Below are 23,320 nucleotides of genomic sequence, written 5' to 3'. Positions count from 1 at the left end.
GTGGTTGGTTCCTCTGTTGTACTTATTGTGGTTGGAGGCTTAGTGGTTGGTTCCTCTGTTGTACTTATTGTGGTTGGAGGCTTAGTGGTTGGTTCCTCTGTTGTACTTATTGTTGTTGGGGGCTTAGTGGTTGGTTCCTCTGTTGTACTTATTGTGGTTGGGGCTTAGTGGTTGGTTCCTCTGTTGTACTTATTGTTGTTGGGGGCTTAGTGGTTGGTTCCTCTGTTGTACTTATTGTTGTTGGGGGCTTAGTGGTTGGTTCGTCTGTTGTACTTATTGTGGTTGGAGGCTTAGTGGTTGGTTCCTCTGTTGTACTTATTGTTGTTGGGGGTTTAGTGGTTGGTTCCTCTGTTGTACTTATTGTTGTTGGGGGTTTAGTGGTTGGTTCCTCTGTTGTACTTATTGTGGTTGGGGGCTTAGTGGTTGGTTCCTCTGTTGTACTTATTGTGGTTGGAGGCTTAGTGGTTGGTTCCTCTGTTGTACTTATTGTTGTTGGGGGTTTAGTGGTTGGTTCCTCTGTTGTACTTATTGTGGTTGGGGGCTTAGTGGTTGGTTCCTCTGTTGTACTTATTGTTGTTGGGGGTTTAGTGGTTGGTTCCTCTGTTGTACTTATTGTGGTTGGGGGCTTAGTGGTTGGTTCCTCTGTTGTACTTATTGTTGTTGGGGGCTTAGTGGTTGGTTCCTCTGTTGTACTTATTGTGGTTGGTGGCTTAGTCGTTGGTTCCTCTGTTGTCCATATTGTGGTATTTGGTAGAGTGTTTGGTACCTCTGTTGTACTAAATGTGGTTTCGGGCTTAGTGGTTGGTTCCTCTGTTGTACTTATTGTACTATTCGGTAGAGTGGTTGGTACCTCTGTTGTACTTAATGTCGTTTCAGGCTTCGTGGATGGTTCCTCTGTCGTACTTATTGTTGATTTTGGTAGAGTGGTTGGTACCTCTGTTGTACTTATTGTAGTAGGTGGTAGAGTGGTTAGTTCCTCTGTTGTACTGATTGTGGTTGGCTGTGGAGTAGTTGGTTCCACTGTTGTACTTATCGTGGTATTCGGTAGAGTGCTTGGTTCCTTTGTTGTACTTATTGTGGTATTCAGGAGAGTGGTTGGTTCCTCTGTCGTACTTATTGTTGTATTTGTTAGAGTTGTTGGTTCCTGTGTTGTACTAAATGTGGTTTCGTACTTAGTGGTTGTTTCGTCTGATGTATTTATTGTGGTAGGTTGCAGAGTGGTTGTTTTCTCTGTTGTATTTATTGTGGTTGGGAGCTCAGTGGTTGGACCCTCTGATGTACTTATTGTGATTAATTCCTCAGTTGTCATAATGGTTGAATCAATAGCAGTTGTTGGACCCTCTGTTGTCATTGTAGTTGAGGATGACTCTGTTGATTGTTCTTCTGTTGTATCTACTGTTGTACGAGATTTTGTTGTTGATTCTTCTGCAGTACCTGTAATTGAGTTCATTTTATATGAGAATAGCATTCAGAATTTATACTTTTGATGCATTTGATAATGTTCCTGTCACTACTTATTTGAAGGAAAATGTAGTGGTAATATAACAGCATTAACAACCAATATGCACGTAGATATTTAGTCATACGACTGAAAGAAGAGTTTGTTAAATGCCAGCACAGCGTAAATAGCAAAATTGTTATGGATTGAATGTGTGTACATATATATATATATATATATATATATATATATATATATATATATATATATATATATATATATATATATATATATATATATATATATATATATATATATATATTGATAGATAGATAGTTCTACTTCATTCAAGCATAATCTAGAGAATAGGAAAGCTTAGATAGTATAAGACCAGGCACTGCTCAAAATGCTTGATATGCAACAATATATGCACATTTACTGATTATGTACATGTGTCAAATATGTTAAATATACACTTATATATACTAATAAATTGCATAATAACTACATTGTACAGTTGGTGTGCAAAGATCTGCATCACGTATACTCTTGATCTGCATAGATATACTCTATGCATATCAACGTATTGAAATGTTCCATATACATATACATATATATATATATGTTACATATACAATAAATATTGTGTTCATAAACGTCAATATATGTAAATATACTGAACGTATATCAAGTATTTTTACAGTGAGGTCAGCTTGTTCAACTTGATAGGTAAAACTTGGATGATTTTAATATCTCGTGCTTCAGAGTGGTAAGTTGAATGATAACCTAGGAAGCTGGGAACAAAGAGTTATTTAAAATTTCTTTAAAAATGATAGTTAATCATAACATTTTAGCACTGACGTTTTCAGCTGTTGGCACAGTTCGTCTAGCTACAATTGTTTCACATTCCTCGAATATTACATATTTATAGGCGCACTTACTGTAACGAAAATGTAATCAAGTTCCCTAAAATGTTAGTGAAATTTTCCTAGACATTGGTTTAATGATTACAATTCTTAAACAACTTCATAATACGAAATTTCAGTAAAACCCGTGTTTTATATCTTTCATGATAATGGTTTTATAAGTGTACGTTTAAATGACACTTCCTGGTATCATTTTTATATACGTTTTTATCGCCGACAATGCTTCTCTGTATTACTTTTTTATATTGAAAAGACATCATATTTTTGGAATCACGTATGTTTATACATAAATTCAGACTGGAAATTCATCTCGATACACAACTGTATACGTTCATTTGCATCTGTTTATATTGTATATTATGTTTTTTATTCATATTGTACATTGTGATTCATCGAACAAGCAACAGGATAAATGATCTTTTACCCAGAATGCTTCGCTTCATTACGTAAATTTAAATTTGTTTCATACTGAAGTTTCATCATTTTATGGGTATATTACTTTGGTCAATTTGGTAATAATCACGCTTCGTGACCAAAGATTGTATAACCACAGGTGTCGCCCGACATTCGTAATTTTGATGATGGTATCACTAGATACATCATATTGATTTTAAAACTCAAACAAACTGTGGCTCAGACTTGTGCCATAAAGACGGCCTACTATTGAAAACACCAAACCTTTCACATTTCATCTCCTCAACCTGCACATCAATAACATTTTATACAGTCGAAAAAACAAACCATTGTCACTGCCCTTTAATCAAACATTGTTATAAGCTATGACGATGTAGTTCTAAAGTTCTGAAGTCAGTACGCACTGGCAGTTAGTTGTGTACCTTTCTATACTGCAAAAATAGAAATTCATATTCATGATGTCTATAGACATTGAACAGGTAAAGTTAAAACGAAGCCAAATATGTGGTAGAGTTTACTTTGCAAAAACACTGAAAAATGCTTGTAAATAAATTCAGTCTATTCATTGTGTGATAGATGCTATGGACCAAAGAATTGTTTTTAAATAATCAACAACAGTCTTCAAGGAAATCCTTGTGAAAATGATTGAAAATTTAACACATGTAACTTCGCGTTCTTGTGATATGGCAAAATATACAGCAATACTTTTTCAGCAATTCGTTTTATTCTTGTTACACAAAAATGCCAATAACAAGAGAGATAATAATTGTTTCCATAAGATACTTACACACATCACTGCCACTAGTCTAGCATAAATTGGCTACCAAATGATAAAAAATTTAATATCCCTGTGACTTTTTGATGTTGTTTCACGTTACCTATTTGTAAAAGCATAAAAGCATAACTGATATTCGTAGATAAGTTATCTCATCATATTTTCTATGTCTTTTTGACAATTTTAATACTTTTTCAGGCATCCATATAAAAAGTCTAATAAGATGAAAAAAGTTTTGTATATCAAACATCCGAACGGATACAAAATAATTCATCTGAACACTCGACAAGAATGTATTTAACAAAAAAACAATTTAAATAATAATATATTTTGAAATGTTGTCGATTGGCATATCAACAGTGAAAATCGCTTGTTATCACTTAAGATACGGGTTAAGGAAACTGTGGCAGAAGGCACCCTGACCATGACCAAGAACAGTTTACATACTAAAAGTTGCAGCTTGCACAAAAAGTACGATTCAAGCATTAGCATGCCAAAATCCAAATCTATGTTACTAGATCAATCAGTAACTCACTTTCAGAAATGTGTCACCGAACCCATAACCCCTTGCAAAATTTGGCAGTTATAAAACAACACCTCTGAAGAACAGAGTAACAGAGCGCAACAGAAGATCGCCTCAAGTGAAATCAATTTTGCGATCACAGAATAACGTTACCGTTGTCGCATTGTTACATAACCTTTGCCAGAAAACTATGGAAATTTCAGACTCACATTTGAATAATATGCAATACAATATGATACGCTTATATCATAGCTGTGAAAAACCTGATGTAACATACACCGCTCGGTTATTTATGAAATCGCGTTTGATTCAATCGTTTATCAATTACACATATAAGATAGACAGCTCAATAACTCTATTCTCTGACTATACATCAAATACATCAAATACATCAAATACGTTGATGAATGTCAGATTGAAATAATATGAACCGATTTTTTTATGAAAGAAACTCTAACAATTAAATAACATGTAGTAAAATCTATACATTGTAGACGGTGTAAATGTCACATTCAGTCGCACGATCCTTTTTGCATTTATTCAAGTATTTATTCAATGACTCGACAGGATCAAGGATTAGTACAAAACTCCGACAAACTCAGCCTCGAAATACACAAAAAACAACAACATTAAAAAACTAAAAAATGGTACATTTTTAAGAACATATTAAGATACAACTGTCCTAACTCGAAATGTGAAAAGAAATTATGAAAGCTACTCCGTGCACAAATGTCGACAAAAACGCCTTTACAATGTTTGTCTCCTTGAGTAAAAGCAGATGTTTATTTAACCTTCGGCCCTCATCGTGGAACTCAGAATAAAGATGGCAATCAAAGCTATTATCAGTCACAACAAAAGGTAGGAGCAAGACAGTCTTAATCCTGGAATGATTTCATTTCAGAAGACCAGATCGAAAACTTGTTACTAAAGGACAGATGGGCAGAATTTTAAAAATGCATGACTTTCTAATTAAGCAATAACCCCCGCCGCATGAGGGTATACACAAGATTTTGGTACAATGGGCGACATATCGCATGAGCTGATAGGCGAGTGCTATATGGAGCAGATTGTAACAATTTAAAAATGCAGTGGATACCCGACTGCGGCGGCGGTTATTGCTAATTATATTATATCAACTTGTTTGTCTTTGTTGTCTTACTTAGGTATTTCATCACTTTCAGCCCAAATGCAGAAACCGGACGTCTGAGAGTTCGAACGTCGGAAATTCTGCGCCCGAGACCGAGAATTTTCATAAGTTGGGATTACGTACAGACACACAGTATCCTACGATAAATATACATTACGTTCATCAACATTGCATTTTATTCTCATGCAACACGAACACTATACTTGTTGCAAAAATACCAGCTGCAGACACAGAAAAAGGGTCAAGAGTTCAAATCAAAAGAAAAAAGTAACATTTTTTTGTAAATTTACATAAGAACAATGGTCCTGTCTTTTTAGGCATACTAAAATAGATTTCATTCTGTACCGCATACGCGTAAACGGAATACGTCGACCGTCGCGACATTCAGATGTGTTACAGTGAAGTTATAGGATCTAGTTTTGATGGATAATTTGGACGTTAATTGTACCAGAAACAAGCAGTTTTGAAATAATCAGACGTGCGATGACTGCAACTGTGATGAACAGTTGTGCAGAGTGTGTTGCCCGATGCAGCGAGAGCTGGGCGCTGACACTGCTTGTTGCAGTTGATGTCAAATTTCGTCGCAGTCGCCAGTGGTCATCCCATTGTTATTTTGAACTTCTTGATCTTCATCGTTAGGACACCCTGATCTGTTACAGCCCAAACTTTGTAAAGAATATCTGACATACCATTACTTTGAGGAGGTGTCAATTTATTAGTGTATGAACGAATACTATCTTCATTTTAAGAGCGGTAGGGATATATCGCGTCTCGACTCCCGAAATATCAAGCAAAGTGCCCAGTGCGCTGTCGCCCTAATGCCAATGTGCTGCTTCAGAGATGTCTTTCATCATCGATCCCAACTTATTTTCACCAAGAAGTGAGTTACAGACGCACACTTTTTCTGGTTATCAAAATTCGGTCTTCGGTCTTTGAAACAAAGCGGACTGTTTAAGTTTCTCTCGAGGGTCTATGGTTTAGATAGGTACGTTCAAAAGCACCGACGGGACAATTTTCGATAATGCTGGTTTAGGGACCGTTTTACCCGCTATCAGTGCTAAAACAGTATTTCAGCATCGGTGGAATGAGCTCTCTCGTCATTCAGAATGGCGCATGGTAGCATGGTATATAATATGATGAAGATTTTACGATTTTCTTCTCATTTTGAGTACATGGAACATTCTATAGTACTTCACCCTAATCTACGTCTTATTGCGGATAGTGTCAGAGATATGAATTCTTTTATGAAAGAAATTGTATGACAGGCTCCCTTTATCATCATAAGCATTTCAAACTTTAAACTTTACATATGTTTTTGACATGTCGATAGGATATAAGTTCAGCGATTCGTATCACAGCGTGTGTCTAATCTCAGACAATATTCAACACTCTATCATCCATGAAATAAACAGATAAAAGCGCATTTTTGCTGGTGAACGTAATACCATTAGATTTGGAAACCTTGAGGGTTAAATTCTTCACACAGTAATTTGAATATTGAAAAGCAGACTACTTACCAATGATGGACAAATTAAAGTGACATGAAACCTCATTGCCAGAAGGATCACTGGCGACATAGATGATCAGTGTAAAACCGATGCTAAACTCAGTTCCTGGTTGATGATTGCTAGTTACATTCACACTTCCTGAATTGTCAGTAGCGTCAGGCTGTGTCCAATTAACATAGGTCGCCAATTCTCCGGGGTCTGTGTTTGCTTCAATGTCATCAGGACAAAATATGCTAGGATTTTCATCATCTATGCAATAAAACATATCAATGGAGCAATACTACAGTAGAAGAAAACCGAAGCATTTGCATTTCATACACTTAAAGTTTGATTTCTAGCTCAACAACTACGTTTAGACACACAAGTAAAATCACTTATTACAAGATCCTCATCATCCTCACTGCGTTGTTGACATATGTAAATGCAAAGAAATTGAAACCTGGTTAATGCCACTTGATATATACATATTTCGTCAATACATAATCAGCAATAAAGTAAACAGCCGAGTTACTGATAACAAACTCAGTTGCATTTTGACGGTTGACTCTTTTGTGCTAGCTTTCCTAAATTTAGCTTATTCTTGGTCTCTTTCTGTTTTTAAATGTCTACTTGCAGATGAACCTGAGGCCTAGCCTTAATTGCAAATATTTAAATTAACGAATAAAACTTGTAAAAAGTGATAACTTACCAATGACAGTCACATTAAAGTGGCATGAAGCCATATTTCCAATAAAGTCACTAGCATTATAGAAGACAATTGTTGTACCAATGGCAAACTCAGTTCCAGGTTGATAGTCACTAGTAATAGCTACACTTCCTGAACTTCCAGCCGTGCTTGGATCGGTCCAATTAACAAGTGCTATGGCTTCGCCAGGGTCAGTGTTTACTTCAATGTCATCAGGACAGACTATACTTAGACTTTGTATATCTATACGAGTAAGAAAATATATTAAGGGATGTACCTTCTCTAGAAAACTGTATTTAAAATAAAAAATTGCCAGTATATATAAAGGCATATTTGCCATTATTCTATGTCCTATTGTTTTGAAGATTAAAACAAATAATACAATGTTACCAGTTACTTTAATTACTTTAACAGTAATATGCTACAGGATAGATATCTTACAATTAATAATCTAATATGTTATATTGCTCATATATTTGCGTATGAAATGAAACAAAAACTTACCCGTTACTGTCACATTAAAGTGACAGGAAGCCATATTCCCAGAGGTATCACTGGCATTATAATTGACATTTGTGAAACCGATGCTGAACTCAGTTCCTGATTCATAGTCACTCGTTACTGTGACATATCCTGAATTATCATTAGCAATTGGCTGTGTCCAATTGACAACAACTGTAGCTTCTCCAGGTTCAGGGGCCACATCAATGTTGTCAGGACACAGGATAGTTGGAGGTTCATCATCTGTGCAAGAGATAGAAAAGTCCCGGGTCTATTGATCATCATCACCACCTGGTTGTTTTGCAACATTACAATTTGGTACAATGTACCATTCAAGAATGCAGTTTTGACAAACTGACACATGAGATAAATGTTTCTAGGACCTGGTTATTGACTTCCCTTGAATGATACTAGAATTGAATTGGTGTCATCTTGTGTAACTACCTATTTAGAAGTAAGGGACTCTCTTCTCTATTATGTACGAACATAAAATAATTCTCTTCTTTCTTAACAAGGGTTTAAAACGGTATCTACATTCTTTTCTTGGATTTTATTTTTATAATTAAGCATGGCTTACCTATGGACTCTTATCATCGAAGACAAATACAAGACCTGATTTATCAAAAGATCTTAAAGAAGTAATATCTTACCAATGACAGTCACAGTGAAGTTGCAGGAATCCATATTTCCAAGAGAATCACTAGCATTATAGTAGACAACTGTTGTACCCATACCAAACTCTGTTCCAGGTTGATAATTACTAGTTACAGTCACACTTCCAGAACTAACATTGGTTACTGGATCCGTCCAATCAACAAGTGCTGTCGATAGTCCAGGGTCTGTGCTCACCTCAATGGCATCCGGACAGATTATGATTATGATTATGATTACATCTTCAGCATCTGCATAGTGAGACAAAATCGTAACAGTATATAATAACGTACTAACTTCGAAAGTGATATTTGGATAAAGCACCTTGTGACAAATATTTTCTCCGACATTACTCCCATCACAACACTTCAACGAATATTCCAAACTACCAGTGATATGCATTCCATATTTCCTATATATCATATTATATATCAATGTTTACTTTTCCAAAAATATCATAAAGAGGGAATATAACAACTAACCTCGAACTGTCAATTAAACTGACATGAATCCACATTTCCAGAAGGATCACTTGCATTATAATGGATAGATATAGAACCGATGCTGAACTCAGTTCCTGATTCATAGTCACTCGTTACTGTGACATATCCTGAATTATCAGTAGCATTTGGCTGTGTCCAATTGACAACAACTGTATCTGCTCCAGGTTCCGGGGCCACATCAATGTTGTCAGGACACAGGATAGTCGGAGGCTCATCATCTGTGCAAGAGATAGAAAAGTTCCGGGTCTATTGATCATCACCACCTGGTTGTTTTGCAACATTACAATTTGGCACAATGTACCATTCAAGAATGCAGTTTTGACAAACTGACACATGAGATAAATGCTTCCAGGACCTTGTTATTGACTTCCCTTGAATGATACTAGAATTGATTTGATGTTATCTTGTGTAACTACTTTTAGAAGTAAGGGACTCACTTCTCTTTTATGTAGTACTATGAAGATAAAATAATTTTCTTCTTTCTTAACAAGGGTTTAAAACGGTATATACATTCGTTTCTTGGATTTTATTTCTATATTTAAGCAAGGCTTACATATGGACCCTTATCATCGAAGACAAATGCGTGACCTGGTTTATCAAAAGATTTAAAGAAGGTAATATCTTACAATGACAGTCACAGTGAAGTTGCAGGAATCCATATTTCCAAGAGAATCACTAGCATTATAGTAGACAACTGTTGTACCCATACCAAACTCTGTTCCAGGTCGATAATTACTAGTTACAGTCACACTTCCAGAACTAACATTGGTTACTGGATCCGTCCAATTAACAAGTGCTGTCGATAGTCCAGGGTCTGTGCTCACCTCAATGGCATCCGGACAGATTATGATTATGATTATGATTACATCTTCAGCATCTGCATAGTGGAGACAAAATCATAACAGTATATAATAACGTACTAACTTCGAAAGTGATATTGGGATAAAGCGCCTTGTGACAAATATTTTCTCCGACATTACTCCCATCACAACACTTCAACGAATATTCCAAACTACCAGTGATATGCATTCCATATTTCCTATATATCATATTATATATCAATGTTTACTTTTCCCAAAATATCATAAAGAGGGGAATATAACAACTAACCTCGAACTGTCAAATTAAACTGACATGAATCCACATTTCCAGAAGGATCACTTGCATTATAATGGATAGATGTAGAACCGATGCTGAACTCAGTTCCTGATTCATAGTCACTCGTTACTGTGACATATCCTGAATTATCAGTAGCATTTGGCTGTGTCCAATTGACAACAACTGTATCTGCTCCAGGTTCCGGGGCCACTTCAATGTTGTCAGGACACAGGATAGTCGGAGGTTCATCATCTGTGCAAGAGATAGAAAAGTTCCGGGTCTATTGATCATCACCACCTGGTTGTTTTGCAACATTACAATTTGGCACAATGTACCATTCAAGAATGCAGTTTTGACAAACTGACACATGAGATAAATGTTTCTAGGACCTGGTTATTGACTTCCCTTGAATGATACTAGAATTGATTTGATGTTATCTTGTGTAACTACCTTTAGAAGTAAGGGACTCACTTCTCTTTTATGTAGTACTATGAAGATAAAATAATTTTCTTCTTTCTTAACAAGGGTTTAAAACGGTATATGAATTCGTTTCTTGGATTTTATTTCTATATTTAAGCAAGGCTTACATATGGACCCTTATCATCGAAGACAAATGCGTGACCTGGTTTATCAAAAGATTTAAAGAAGGTAATATCTTACCAATGACAGTCACAGTGAAGTTGCAGGAATCCATATTTCCAAGAGAATCACTAGCATTATAGTAGACAACTGTTGTACCCATACCAAACTCTGTTCCAGGTCTGATAATTACTAGTTACAGTCACACTTCCAGAACTAACATTGGTTACTGGATCCGTCCAATTAACAAGTGCTGTCGATAGTCCAGGGTCTGTGCTCACCTCAATGGCATCCGGACAGATTATGATTATGATTATGATTACATCTTCAGCATCTGCATAGTGGAGACAAAATCATAACAGTATATAATAACGTACTAACTTCGAAAGTGATATTGGGATAAAGCGCCTTGTGACAAATATTTTCTCCGACATTACTCCCATCACAACACTTCAACGAATATTCCAAACTACCAGTGATATGCATTCCATATTTCCTATATATCATATTATATATCAATGTTTACTTTTCCAAAAATATCATAAGAGGGGAATATAACAACTAACCTCGAACTGTCAATTAAACTGACAAGAATCCACATTTCCAGAAGGATCACTTGCATTATAAGGATAGATGTAGAACCGATGCTGAACTCAGTTCCTGATTCATAGTCACTCGCTACTGTGACATATCCTGAATTATCAGTAGCATTTGGCTGTGTCCAATTGACAACAACTGTAGCTTCTCCAGGTTCCAGGGCCACTTCAATGTTGTCAGGACACAGGATAGTCGGAGGCTCATCATCTGTGCAAGATATAGAAAAGTTCCGGGTCTATTGATCATCATCACCACCTGGTTGTTTTGCAACATTACAATTTGGTACAATGTACCATTCAAGAATGCAGTTTTGACAAACTGATACATGAGATAAATGCTTCCAGGACCTGGTTATTGACTTCCCTTGAATGATACTAGAATTGATTTGATGTCATCTTGTGTAACTACCTATTTGGAAGTAAGGGACTCTCTTCTCTATTATGTACGAACATAAAATAATTCTCTTCTTTCTTAACAAGGGTTTAAAACGGTATCTACATTCTTTTCTTGGATTTATTTTTATAATTAAGCATGGCTTACCTATGGACTCTTATCATCGAAGACAAATACAAGACCTGATTTATCAAAAGATCTTAAAGAAGGTAATATCTTACCAATGACAGTCACAGTGAAGTTGCAGGAATCCATATTTCCAAGAGAATCACTAGCATTATAGTAGACAACTGTTGTACCCATACCAAACTCTGTTCCCGGTTGATAATTACTAGTTACAGTCACACTTCCAGAACTAACATTGGTTACTGGATCCGTCCAATTAACAAGTGCTGTCGATAGTCCAGGGTCTGTGCTCACCTCAATGGCATCCGGACAGATTATGATTATGAATATGATTGCATCTTCAGCATCTACATAGTGAAGACAAAATCATAACAGTATATAATAACCTACAAACTTCCAAAAGTGGTATTGGGATAAATCGCCTTCTTATAAAAATTTTCTTCCACATTTCTCCCATTAAAACACTTGAACGAATATTCCAAACTACTGGTGATATGCATTCCATATTTCATATATATCATATTATATATCAATGTCTACTTTTCCCAAAAATATCATAAAAAGGTGAATACAACAACTAACCTTGAACTGTCAAATTAAACTGACATGAATCCACATTTCCAGAAGGATCACTTGCATTGTAATGGATAGATGTAGAACCGATGCTGAACTCAGTTCCTGATTGATAGTCACTCGTTACTGTAACATATCCTGAATTATCAGTAGCATTTGGTTGTGTCCAATTGACAACAACTGTAGCTTCTCCAGGTTCAGGGGTCACATCAATGTTGTCAGGACACAGGATAGTCGGAGGTTCATCATCTGTGCAAGAGATAGAAAAGTTCCGGATCTATTGATCATCACCACAATTTGGCACAATGTACAATTCAAGAGTGCAGTTTTGACAAACTGACACATGAGATAAATGTTTCTAGGACCTGGTTATTGACTTCCTTAGAATGATACTAGAATTGATTTGATGTCATCTTGTGTAACTACCTATTTAGAAGTAAGGGACTCACTTCTCTTTTATGTACGAAGATAAAATAATTTTCTTCTTTCTTAACAAGGGTTTAAAACGGTATATGAATTCGTTTCTTGGATTTTATTTCTATATTTAAGCAGGGCTTACCTATGGACCCTTATCGTCGAAGACAAATACAAGACCTGATTTATCAAAAGATCTTAAAGAAGGCAACATCTTACCAGTGACAGTCACAGTGAAGTTGCAGGAATCCATATTTCCAAGAGAATCACTAGCATTATAGTAGACAATTGTTGTACCCATAGCAAACTCTGTTCCCGGTTGATAATTACTAGTTACAGTCACACTTCCAGAACTAACATTGGTTACTGGATCCGTCCAATTAACAAGTGCTGTCGATAGTCCAGGGTCTGTGCTCACCTCAATGGCATCCGGACAGATTATGATTATGATTATGATTGCATCTTCAGCATCTACATAGTGAAGACAATATCATAACAGTATATGATAACCTACAAACTTCCAAAAGTGGTATTAGCATAAATCAACTTGTTACACAAATTTTTTTCGACATTTCTCCCATCACAACACTTCAACGAATATTCCAAACTAATGGTAATATGCATTCCATATTTCATATATATCATATTATATATCAATGTTTACTTTTCCCAAAAATATCACAAAAAGGTGAATACAAGAGCTAACCTTGAACTGTCAAATTAAACTGACATGAATCCACATTTCCAGAAGGATCACTTGCATTGTAATGGATAGATGTAGAACCGATGCTGAACTCAGTTCCTGATTGATAGTCACTCTTTACTGTCACATATCCTGAATTATCAGTAGCATATGGCTGTGTCCAATTGACAACAACTGTAGCTTCCCCAGGTTCAGGGGCCACATCAATGTTGTCAGGACACAGGATAGTCGGAGGTTCATCATCTGTGCAAGAGATATAAAAGTGTCCAGTGTATCATCGTCTTCAGCTGCTTGTTTTGCAAAATTAAAATTTACCACAATGTACAATTCAAGAATGCAGTTTCGACAAACTGACATATGAGATAATTGTAAAATAGAATCAATGTAGGTTTCCTACAAACTCACTTGCACTCACATTTAACTGATTGACTCTACGAGCTTGAAATTCAATATCCGTTCATTTTTCTTTCGCTGATATTTATGCAAATAATGTAAATTCAGAACAAGTTCAAATCTTACCAATGACTGTCACCGTAAATAGACATGAATCCACATTTCCATAAGGATCACTAGCATTATAGTAGACTACTGTAGAACCGATGACAAAATTAGATCCTTGTTGATAATTACTAGTTACATTCACACTTCCTGAATTGTCAGTAGCATTAGGCTGTGACCAAGTAACAACTGCTGTATCCTCTCCAGGGTCTGTGTATTCTTCAATGTCATAAGGGCAAATGATGCTTGGATTTTCAACATCTATACGATTAGACAAATATCACAAATTGTTTATCTTTAAATATGACATTTTGACAAATTGTAAAAGAAAGTGCTTTTACGCATCAAGACTTTGTCCATTTTGTTCAGGTCTTCAGTGAGATCAAAACGTTCTTTTGTACTGCAATACTGCAATTTGAATATAGAAAACCGTCGAATTTAAAGCCTCGCCGTTCTCTCTTCATTTGCAATCAAGCATTCAAATGAAACAAATCTTTACCTGTTACAGTCACATTGAAATTACATGAATCTTCATTTCCGAAAGGATCAGTAGCATTGTAGGAGATTATTGTAGAACCTATGGCAAACTCAGCTCCTGCTTGATAGTTACTGGAAAGGGTCACACTTCCTAAATTATCAGTTGCGTTGGGTGATGTCCATGTGACAACTGCTGTGGCTTGTCCGGGATCTGTTACTACTTCAATATCACCAGGACAGATGATTTCAGGATTGACAACATCTATTGAACCGAACAATATGAAATATGCTGTATCATCTTTTATTTTCCTCAGTAGAAATAGTGGAATACACATCGTCCTCCAAGCACAGAGTTACTGACACGTTTAAACCTCCATTTAAATTTACAACTAAGTAATCATTACCGTACCTAGGCTATGCCAATAATATCTAAAGCATAAGTAAAGTCCATTTTCAAGTAGCCTTTGACATTATCTAATTTTCAGCCTAGGCCGGCGTCTTAGGCTTCAAGTGAAACCACAACCTACCAGATACTGTCACAGTGAACTGACATGAATCCACATTTCCAGAAGGATCACTTGCATTGTAATGGATAGATGTAGAACCGATGCTGAACTCAGTTCCTGATTGATAGTCACTCGTTACTGTAACATATCCTGAATTATCAGTAGCATTTGGCTGTGTCCAATTGACAACAACTGTAGCTTCTCCAGGTTCAGGGGCCACATCAATGTTGTCAGGACACAGGATAGTCGGAGGTTCATCATCTGTGCAAGAGATAGAAAAGTTCCGGATCTATTGGTCATCACCACCTGGTTGTTTTGCTACATTACAATTTGGCACAATGTACCATTCAAGAATGCAGTTTTGACAAACTGACACATGAGATAAATGTTTCTAGGACCTGGTTATTGACTTCCCTTGAATGATACTAGAATTGATTTGATATCATCTTGTGTAACTACCTATTTAGAAGTAAGGGACTCACTTCTCTTTTATGTACGAAGATAAAATAATTTTCTTCTTTCTTAACAAGGGTTTAAAACGGTATATGAATTCGTTTCTTGGATTTTATTTCTATATTTAAGCAGGGCTTACCTATGGACCCTTATCGTCGAAGACAAATACAAGACCTGATTTATCAAAAGATCTTAAAAAAAATAACATCTTACCAATGACAGTCACAGTGAAGTTGCAGGAATCCATATTTCCAAGAGAATCACTAGCATTATAGTAGACAATTGTTGTACCCATAGCAAACTCTGTTCCCGGTTGATAATTACTAGTTACAGTCACACTTCCAGAACTAACATTGGTTACTGGATCCGTCCAATTAACAAGTGCTGTCGATAGTCCAGGGTCTGTGCTCACCACAATGGCATCCGGACAGATTATGATTATGATTATGACTAAATCTTCAGCATCTGCATAGAGAAGACAAAAACAAAACAGTATATAATAACGTACTAACTTAGAAAAATGGTATTGGGATAAATCGCCTTGTTACACTTCGACATTACTCCCGTCACAACACTTCAACGAATATTCCAAACTACTGGTGATATGCATTCCATATTTCATATATATCATATTATATATCAATGTTTACTTATCCCAAAAATATCATAAAAAGGTGAATTCGACAACTAACCTTGAACTGTCAAGTTAAACTGACAAGAATCCACATTTCCAGAAGGATCACTTGCATTATAACGGATAGATGTAGAACCGATGCTGAACTCAGTTCCTGATTCATAGTCACTCGTTACTGTAACATATCCTGAATTATCAGTAGCATTTGGCTGTGTCCAATTGACAACAACTGTAGCTTCTCCAGGTTCAGGGGCCACATCAATGTTGTCAGGACACAGGATAGTCGGAGGTTCATCATCTGTGCAAGAGATAGTAAAATTTCCAGTCTACTCATCATCTTCATCTGCTTGTTTTGCAACATTAAAATTTGCCATAATGTAGTATTGACAAACTGACACTTGAGATAATTGTAAAATAGCATCAATGTAGGTTTCCTACAAAGTCACTTGCAGTCACATTTTACATTTTGACTCTATGACCTTGAAATTCAATATCCATTCATTTTTCTTTCGCTGATATTTATGCAAATAATGTAAATTCAGAACAAGTCCAAATCTTACCAATTACTGTCACAGTAAAGAGACATGAATCCACATTTCCATAAGGGTCACTAGCATTATAGTAGACTACTGTAGAACCGATGACAAAATTAGATCCTTGTTGATAATTACTAGTAACATTCACACTTCCTGAATTGTCAGTAGCATTAGGCTGTGACCAAGTAACAACTGCTGTATCCTCTCCAAGGCCTGTGTATTCTTCAATGTCATAAGGGCAGATGATGCTTGGATTTTCAACATCTATACGATTAGACAAATATCACAAATTGTTTATCTTTAGATAATGAGAATTTTGACAAATAGTAGAAGAAAGTGTTTTTACACATCAAGACTTTGTCCACTTTCTTCATGTCTTTAGTGAGATCAAAACGTTTCTTTTGTACTGCAATACTGCAATTTGAATATAGAAAACCGTCGAATTTAAAGCCTTGCCGTTCTCTCTTCATTTGCAATCAAGCATTCAAATGAGGCAAAACTTTACCTGTTACAGTCACATTGAAATTACATGAATCCACATTGCCGAAAGGATCAGTAGCATTGTAGGAAATTATTGTAGAACCGATGGCAAACTCAGCTCCTGGTTGATAGTTACTGGAAAGGGTCACACTTCCTGAATTATCAGTAGCATTAGGTGATGTCCATGTGACAACTGCTGTAGCTTGTCCGGCGTCTGTTACTACTTCAATATTACCAGGACAGATGATTTCAGGATTGACGACATCTATTGAACCGAAAAACATAAAATGTGCTGTATCATCTTTTATTTTTTTCTTGGTAGAAATAGTGGAATACACAACGTCCTCCTAGCACAGAGTTACTGACACGTTTAAACATCTTTTTAATTTCAAAATGAAAGTACCCATTTCAGTACCTATGCTATGCAAAAGATATCTTAAGTATCAGCAAAGTCGATTTTAAATCTTGGCCATAATCTAATTTTCAGCCTGACAGTCCCTGCTGATAAAGCTGCCAATAACATTGTATTTGTCTGTAAGAAGTATTAGTCTTATAGACTAACTTGGTGTAACTAAGACCTCCAACAACTCCACTTATAGACAATCAATGTTCAACAAATCTGAAAATTTGGCAAACCATAAGTCATTCATGGACAATTTTAATATTACAACAAAGGATGACCATAATAAGTTGCCTAGCTTATACTTGATACCAAAGCTCCACAAAACAACTTACAAAGCAAGGTTAAACCTTATATCTTCTAAATGTTCAACAACAGAGTTATCGAAGATACTGACTTCTGTTCTTTGTTCTGTGAACTTCAAGCATACTGTGATGTTGTCTTTTCTCGGAATGGTATAAATCAAATATGGATGTTAAAAAATTCAAAGGAACTCTTGGAAAATTTGAAATCAAGATCTGTTTCGAAAATAACATCTATTATAACTTTCGATTTTTCCCTTTGTATACCACAATACCACATGATAAATTGAAAGAACGCTTGAAAAACATCATCAACCAAGCATTTTTCTACAAAAACGGTTCACGCCGTTACAAATATGTAGTATTAGGGTATAATTCTACATATTTTGTTAGAAATGTTACAAACGCTTAAGGTGGTTGGAAAGGCTAGAGCGTCAGTTATAAATTTCAACAAAACTATTAAAATATAAAAGTAGTCAACATTCTCTGTGGAATAAAAAAAACTAGACATTTGGGCACAAAGGCATTGCAGAGTTATAGCCTGTTAAAACTTCTGAAAAACTGACCAAATAAGAAGAAGTTGGGGAGTCCTTAGTGTATTAACTATGGTAGAGGTCCCCTAGCTTTTAATAAAATGTTTGAAAAGGGAAAGTCATTATTTGCTGTTTTTCAGGAAAGTTTGACAAGGCGGTGCTGGCATTCAGAGTGAGTGACTGCTATTGTAAATGCATTTTTAGATTCTTTGAGTGTCAAAGAGGTGTCAAAAGTGAGATTAACCAAAAAAACCTGCTCTATGACTTCAAAAGAGGGGTGCAAATATGGCTTGTTTTCAACATTTTTGACAGAATAACAGTTTTCCTACATAACTGTATACCAATTTAATCCAACTTTGAAATGAGATATGGACATGGAATTTTTACAGCCTATTAACAAGGTTACAGATAAGATTTGTACGGCACAATTTTCCTGTATTTGAAGTACTTTTTGAAAAATCACATTTTGAAATTTGAAAGAATTTTTAATAATTTTTTGATATATAAACCCATGTAAAATCATAAAAACAAATTTTATTTACAAATCCTGCCGTACAAATCTTACAATAAATAGAGTCAATATATTTGTAACTAATTTGGTAATATTAATACTATCCAATTATTATTAAATTCAAATATGTAAAAAAAATATGAAAAATTAAATTTTAATATTTACTGGTGTCATGTTTCAAAATCATGGCTGCAAATATAAAATTTTTATATTCTTTGGAGAAATATTAACTAAGGGAGTTATCCTGAAAATTTGAACTAAATCTTGATTCTAACACTTGAAACTTGACATTAACTCTGAGAAAAGAATTGGTGCAAAAATAGCCTTTCCAACCACCTTAAGTGTTTTATACCGAGAAAGACATTATCAGATGCTTGATTTCCTCATTGACAACATATTTGTAGAACTTGAAGGACACATTTCCAACAGTGTATAGGAATTCCTATGGGCACTAACTGTGCTCCCTTGCTTGCCGACTTATTTCTGTTCTTATATGAGGCAGAATATATCCAGAACCTAATCAAACAGAAAAAGGTCTCTGTAGCTAGAACTTTCAATCTAACATATGGCACAAGATCGCTAATTAATTTCCCATAAGGCCACCACAGTAGCGTTGAGCTCGATTTTCCTATTTTAAAACATTCAGCGGCACGAATCCTCTTAACATGTGTTAGGTCAATGTCAGCTTGACTACTGATTAATTTTTCGTGTAGACAAGTCCACGGAAATTTTGACATAGCGATGAAAATAGCGCCCTCTGTGGTGTTTTTGACAAAATTCAGGCTTATTGTTATGATTTCTATTAGTCCTAGAACTCCTCATATTACCAACAAATGATTCAGTCATTATTTACAACAGTCTGCATTTTGATTCAGGCAGAAAAATATCTTTACAAAAATTCTTGACCTTAAAGTTCAAACTTAACAAGCATCCATGCAGATATCAAAACGTCAAGGTCTGCACTATTGTTCTTCTGAACTATCTTCGTGGGTAACGAACCCGGAAGTGAATTAGTGGGCTTGTGCCAATTTAGTGAACCTTAAATTGACAAAAATGCACAATTTTAACACCAATGAAAGTACTGGTGAATATGACTCAAATACTAAAATAAAAGAAACTTTAACCTTACACTTCAATTGATACACCTGCCTCAAGACATACATTCATCGTCCCTATGGCAGCATTTTACGTCACCTCTGTACCAAGCCACATGACACCATATGACAGAAAAACACATTCCTCGCAAACAAATTTTGTGTCCCAAACACTCATATCAGAATACTTTTACAATTGCTTAGTTGTGTTCTTCCCATAAAAGATAATGATTCCACAAATAGAATCCCTCCCCGAAATTAAACCCCTGTTAAAGGGGATAGGTCAATTTTCATCGACTTTTTACGGAAATTTTGAAAAATAAATTTCTCTGTAGAAAACCCCTAGGGATGGATTTGCGCGAATTTTTGATATAAAAGCAAGAAATTGTATGTCTAAACAATAAAAGTACTGGTTTGACAAATTAAGTTGAATTAGGAGAGAAATTGGCAAAAACCTATGCCATACCTCTACTCCTGACTGAGTCCAATATGGCCGCCAGCAGGGATTGCGGCCCCCCCCCCCAAGTATATCAAAATAAGTGTCTGAGGTGGTTTCCACATACCTTTATATTTCCAAGTAATGTTCGGAGTGATAGAAAGTGCAAAAGGTTATTTTTCAGCATAGGACATCATATGTACTGAAATATGTCCCCTATAGGGCTTCCTTTGGGCCGTCAATTAGGCACAAGACCACTAATTAATTTCCCATAGGCCACCACAGTAGCGTTGAGTTCGATTTTCCTATTTTAAAACATTCAGCGGCACGAATCCTCTTAACAGGTGTTAGGTCAATGTCAGCTTGACTACTGATTAATTTTTCGTGTAGACAAGTCCACGGAAATTTTGACATAGCGATGAAAATAGCGCCCTCTGTGGTGTTTTTGACAAAATTCAGGCATATTGTATGATTTTTATTAGCCAAAGAACTCCTCACTTTACCAACAAATGATTCAGAGTCATTATTTACAACAGTCTGCATTTTGATTCAGGCAGAAAAATATCTTAGTGGGCTTAAGTCATATAGATACATAGACGATGTTATTTCAATTAATAACTCTGAATTCAGTAAATATCTCGCTATGATTTATCCTCCAGAATTGGAGATTAAAGAAACTACAGAAACGACCTCTTCTGCTTCATATCTGGACATTTTACTTGAATATGACTCTAATGGTCACCTTTCTACTAGGCTATATGACAAGAGAGATGAGTTCATTTTTAGTATAATCAATTTTCCACACCTCATAAGTAATACTCCACTCTCACCAGTTTATGGGGCATACATTTCCCAGCTTATTCGATATGCTAGAGCATGCAGTTCATATGGTGATCTTGTAGAGGACATGGCCATCTCTCTTACAAACTGTTAAATCAAGGTTACACCAGAGCAAGACTTGTCTCTACATTCAAACGCTTTTTGGGCAGGTATCGCAAGCTGGTAGATAAATACAATATCTCTCTTCGACAAATGATTGCTGATGGCATCGGTGACATTGAGCCTTATTTAGTGACCACTATCTATCTGACTTACACATTGATATATGGCGGGTGCCATATGTGGGGCAGGATGCGCTTACTATTTTCGAAATATCTGACATCACTTCTTGGTCTTCTGGCCAGAGGTCCATACATCTTTCTTTCAGGAATATGACTTTGTTTGTGTACCGTCTATTTACTGTCTGTTTGGTGCTGTTTTGTGTCTATGTTTACATCTATTGGCTTACGAATTCTGACCTAATGTAATTGGATTATGGATTGGTATGATTGCGATTATTTTTCAACCTAAGAGTCTTAGCGATGCAAAGAAACGACAACATACCTCCAACTGTCACATTGAACCGACATGAATCCATATTTCCAGAGGGATCACTTGCATTATAATGGATAGATGTAGAACCGATGCTGAACTCAGTTCCTGATTCATAGTCACTCGTTACTGTAACATATCCTGAATTATCAGTAGCATTTGGCTGTGTCCAATTGACAACAACTGTAGCTTCTCCAGGTTCAGGGGCCACATCAATGTTGTCAGGACACAGGATAGTCGGAGGTTCATCATCTGTGCAAGAGATAGAAAAGTGTCCAGTGTATTCATCGTCTTCAACTGCTTGTTTTGCAACATTAAAATGTACCACAATGTACAATTCAAGAATGCAGTTTCGACAAACTGACACATGAGATAAATGTACCATAGCATCAACCTACGTTGCTTAACAATTCACTTGCAGTCACATTGTACAGATTGACTCTACGAGCTTGACATTCAATATCCATTCACTGTTCTTTCACTGATATTTATGCAAATAATGTAAATTCAGAACAAGTCCAAATCTTACCAATGACTGTCACAGTAAAGAGACATGAATCCACATTTCCATAAGGGTCACTAGCATTATAGTAGACTACTGTAGAACCGATGACAAAATTAGATCCTTGTTGATAATTACTAGTTACATTCACACTTCCTGAATTGTCAGTAGCATTAGGCTGTGACCAAGTTACAACTGCTGTATCTTCTCCAGGGTCTGTGTATTCTTCAATGTCGTCAGGGCAGATGATGCTTGGATTTTCAACATCTATACGATTAGACAAATATCACAAATTGTTTATCTTTAGATAATGAGAATTTTGACAAATAGTAGAAGAAAGTGTTTTTACACACCAAGACTTTGTCCATTTTTTTCATGTCTTCAGTGAGATCAAAACGTTTCTTTTGTACTGCAATACTGCAATTTGAATATAGAAAACCGTCGAATTTAAAGCCTTGCCGTTCTCTCTTCATTTGCAATCAAGCATTCAAATGAGGCAAAACTTTACCTGTTACAGTCACATTGAAATTACATGAATCCACATTGCCGAAAGGATCAGTAGCATTGTAGGAAATTATTGTAGAACCGATGGCAATCTCAGCTCCTGGTTGATAGTTACTGGAAAGGGTCACACTTCCTGAATTATCAGTAGCATTAGGTGATGTCCATGTGACAACTGCTGTGGCTTGTCCGGCGTCTGTTACTACTTCAATATTACCAGGACAGATGATTTCAGGATTGACGACATCTATTGAACCGAAAAACATGAAATGTGCTGTATTGGATGATTACGGCTTGCTTTAATCATGGAAGGGCACGAAGACACAGGCCATTCTACCTTTGCCTCACAACCATGCCTCGCACTTTGGCTTAACACACAATGAACCCTTGCCTCTCGAATCACAGCTGCTTCTTGTCCACCCTCACTATCAAATATTAATGCCATGCATGCCTTGCATGACATCCAACCCGTTATCTGTCCGCATCACTGACCATCAGCTATCCATGCATACCCCCCTTGGCCAAAGCCATT

The 23,320-nt window shown here is 36.1% G+C and overlaps 1 protein-coding gene across 1 annotated transcript; it reads right to left on the bottom strand.

Moving 5' to 3' along the window:
* Window position 1: 1 nt before the first annotated feature.
* LOC139117933 (hyalin-like) lies at window positions 2-22,655 on the bottom strand. Its single transcript, XM_070681172.1, has 13 exons — window positions 22,637-22,655; window positions 22,315-22,554; window positions 21,798-22,037; window positions 17,164-17,403; window positions 16,683-16,922; window positions 16,181-16,420; window positions 15,702-15,953; window positions 13,558-13,797; window positions 13,071-13,322; window positions 7,921-8,160; window positions 7,420-7,659; window positions 6,741-6,980; window positions 2-1,434 (listed from the first exon to the last, which is right to left on the bottom strand). The coding sequence occupies exons 1-13, from the start codon at window positions 22,653-22,655 to the stop codon at window positions 149-151; spliced, it is 3,969 nt and encodes a 1,322-aa protein (XP_070537273.1). The 3' UTR covers window positions 2-148.
* Window positions 22,656-23,320: the final 665 nt, after the last annotated feature.

Source organism: Ptychodera flava, chromosome 18 (genome assembly GCF_041260155.1).
Source record: "Ptychodera flava strain L36383 chromosome 18, AS_Pfla_20210202, whole genome shotgun sequence".
NCBI classification, from domain to species: domain Eukaryota; kingdom Metazoa; phylum Hemichordata; class Enteropneusta; family Ptychoderidae; genus Ptychodera; species Ptychodera flava.
The sequence above is the reverse complement of the archived record's forward strand: the minus strand, read 5'-3'. Positions and strand labels throughout refer to the sequence as shown.

Bases quoted from the DNA above. Each gene is read 5' to 3' on its own strand.
- LOC139117933 (XM_070681172.1), bottom strand. The intron at 13,798-15,701 runs GTAAGATGTTAT...TCTCTTGCACAG, and splicing joins CTTCACTGTGACTGTCATTG to ATGATGAACCTCCGACTATC. The intron at 7,660-7,920 runs GTAAGTTTTTGT...TTACTCGTATAG, and splicing joins CTTTAATGTGACAGTAACGG to ATATACAAAGTCTAAGTATA.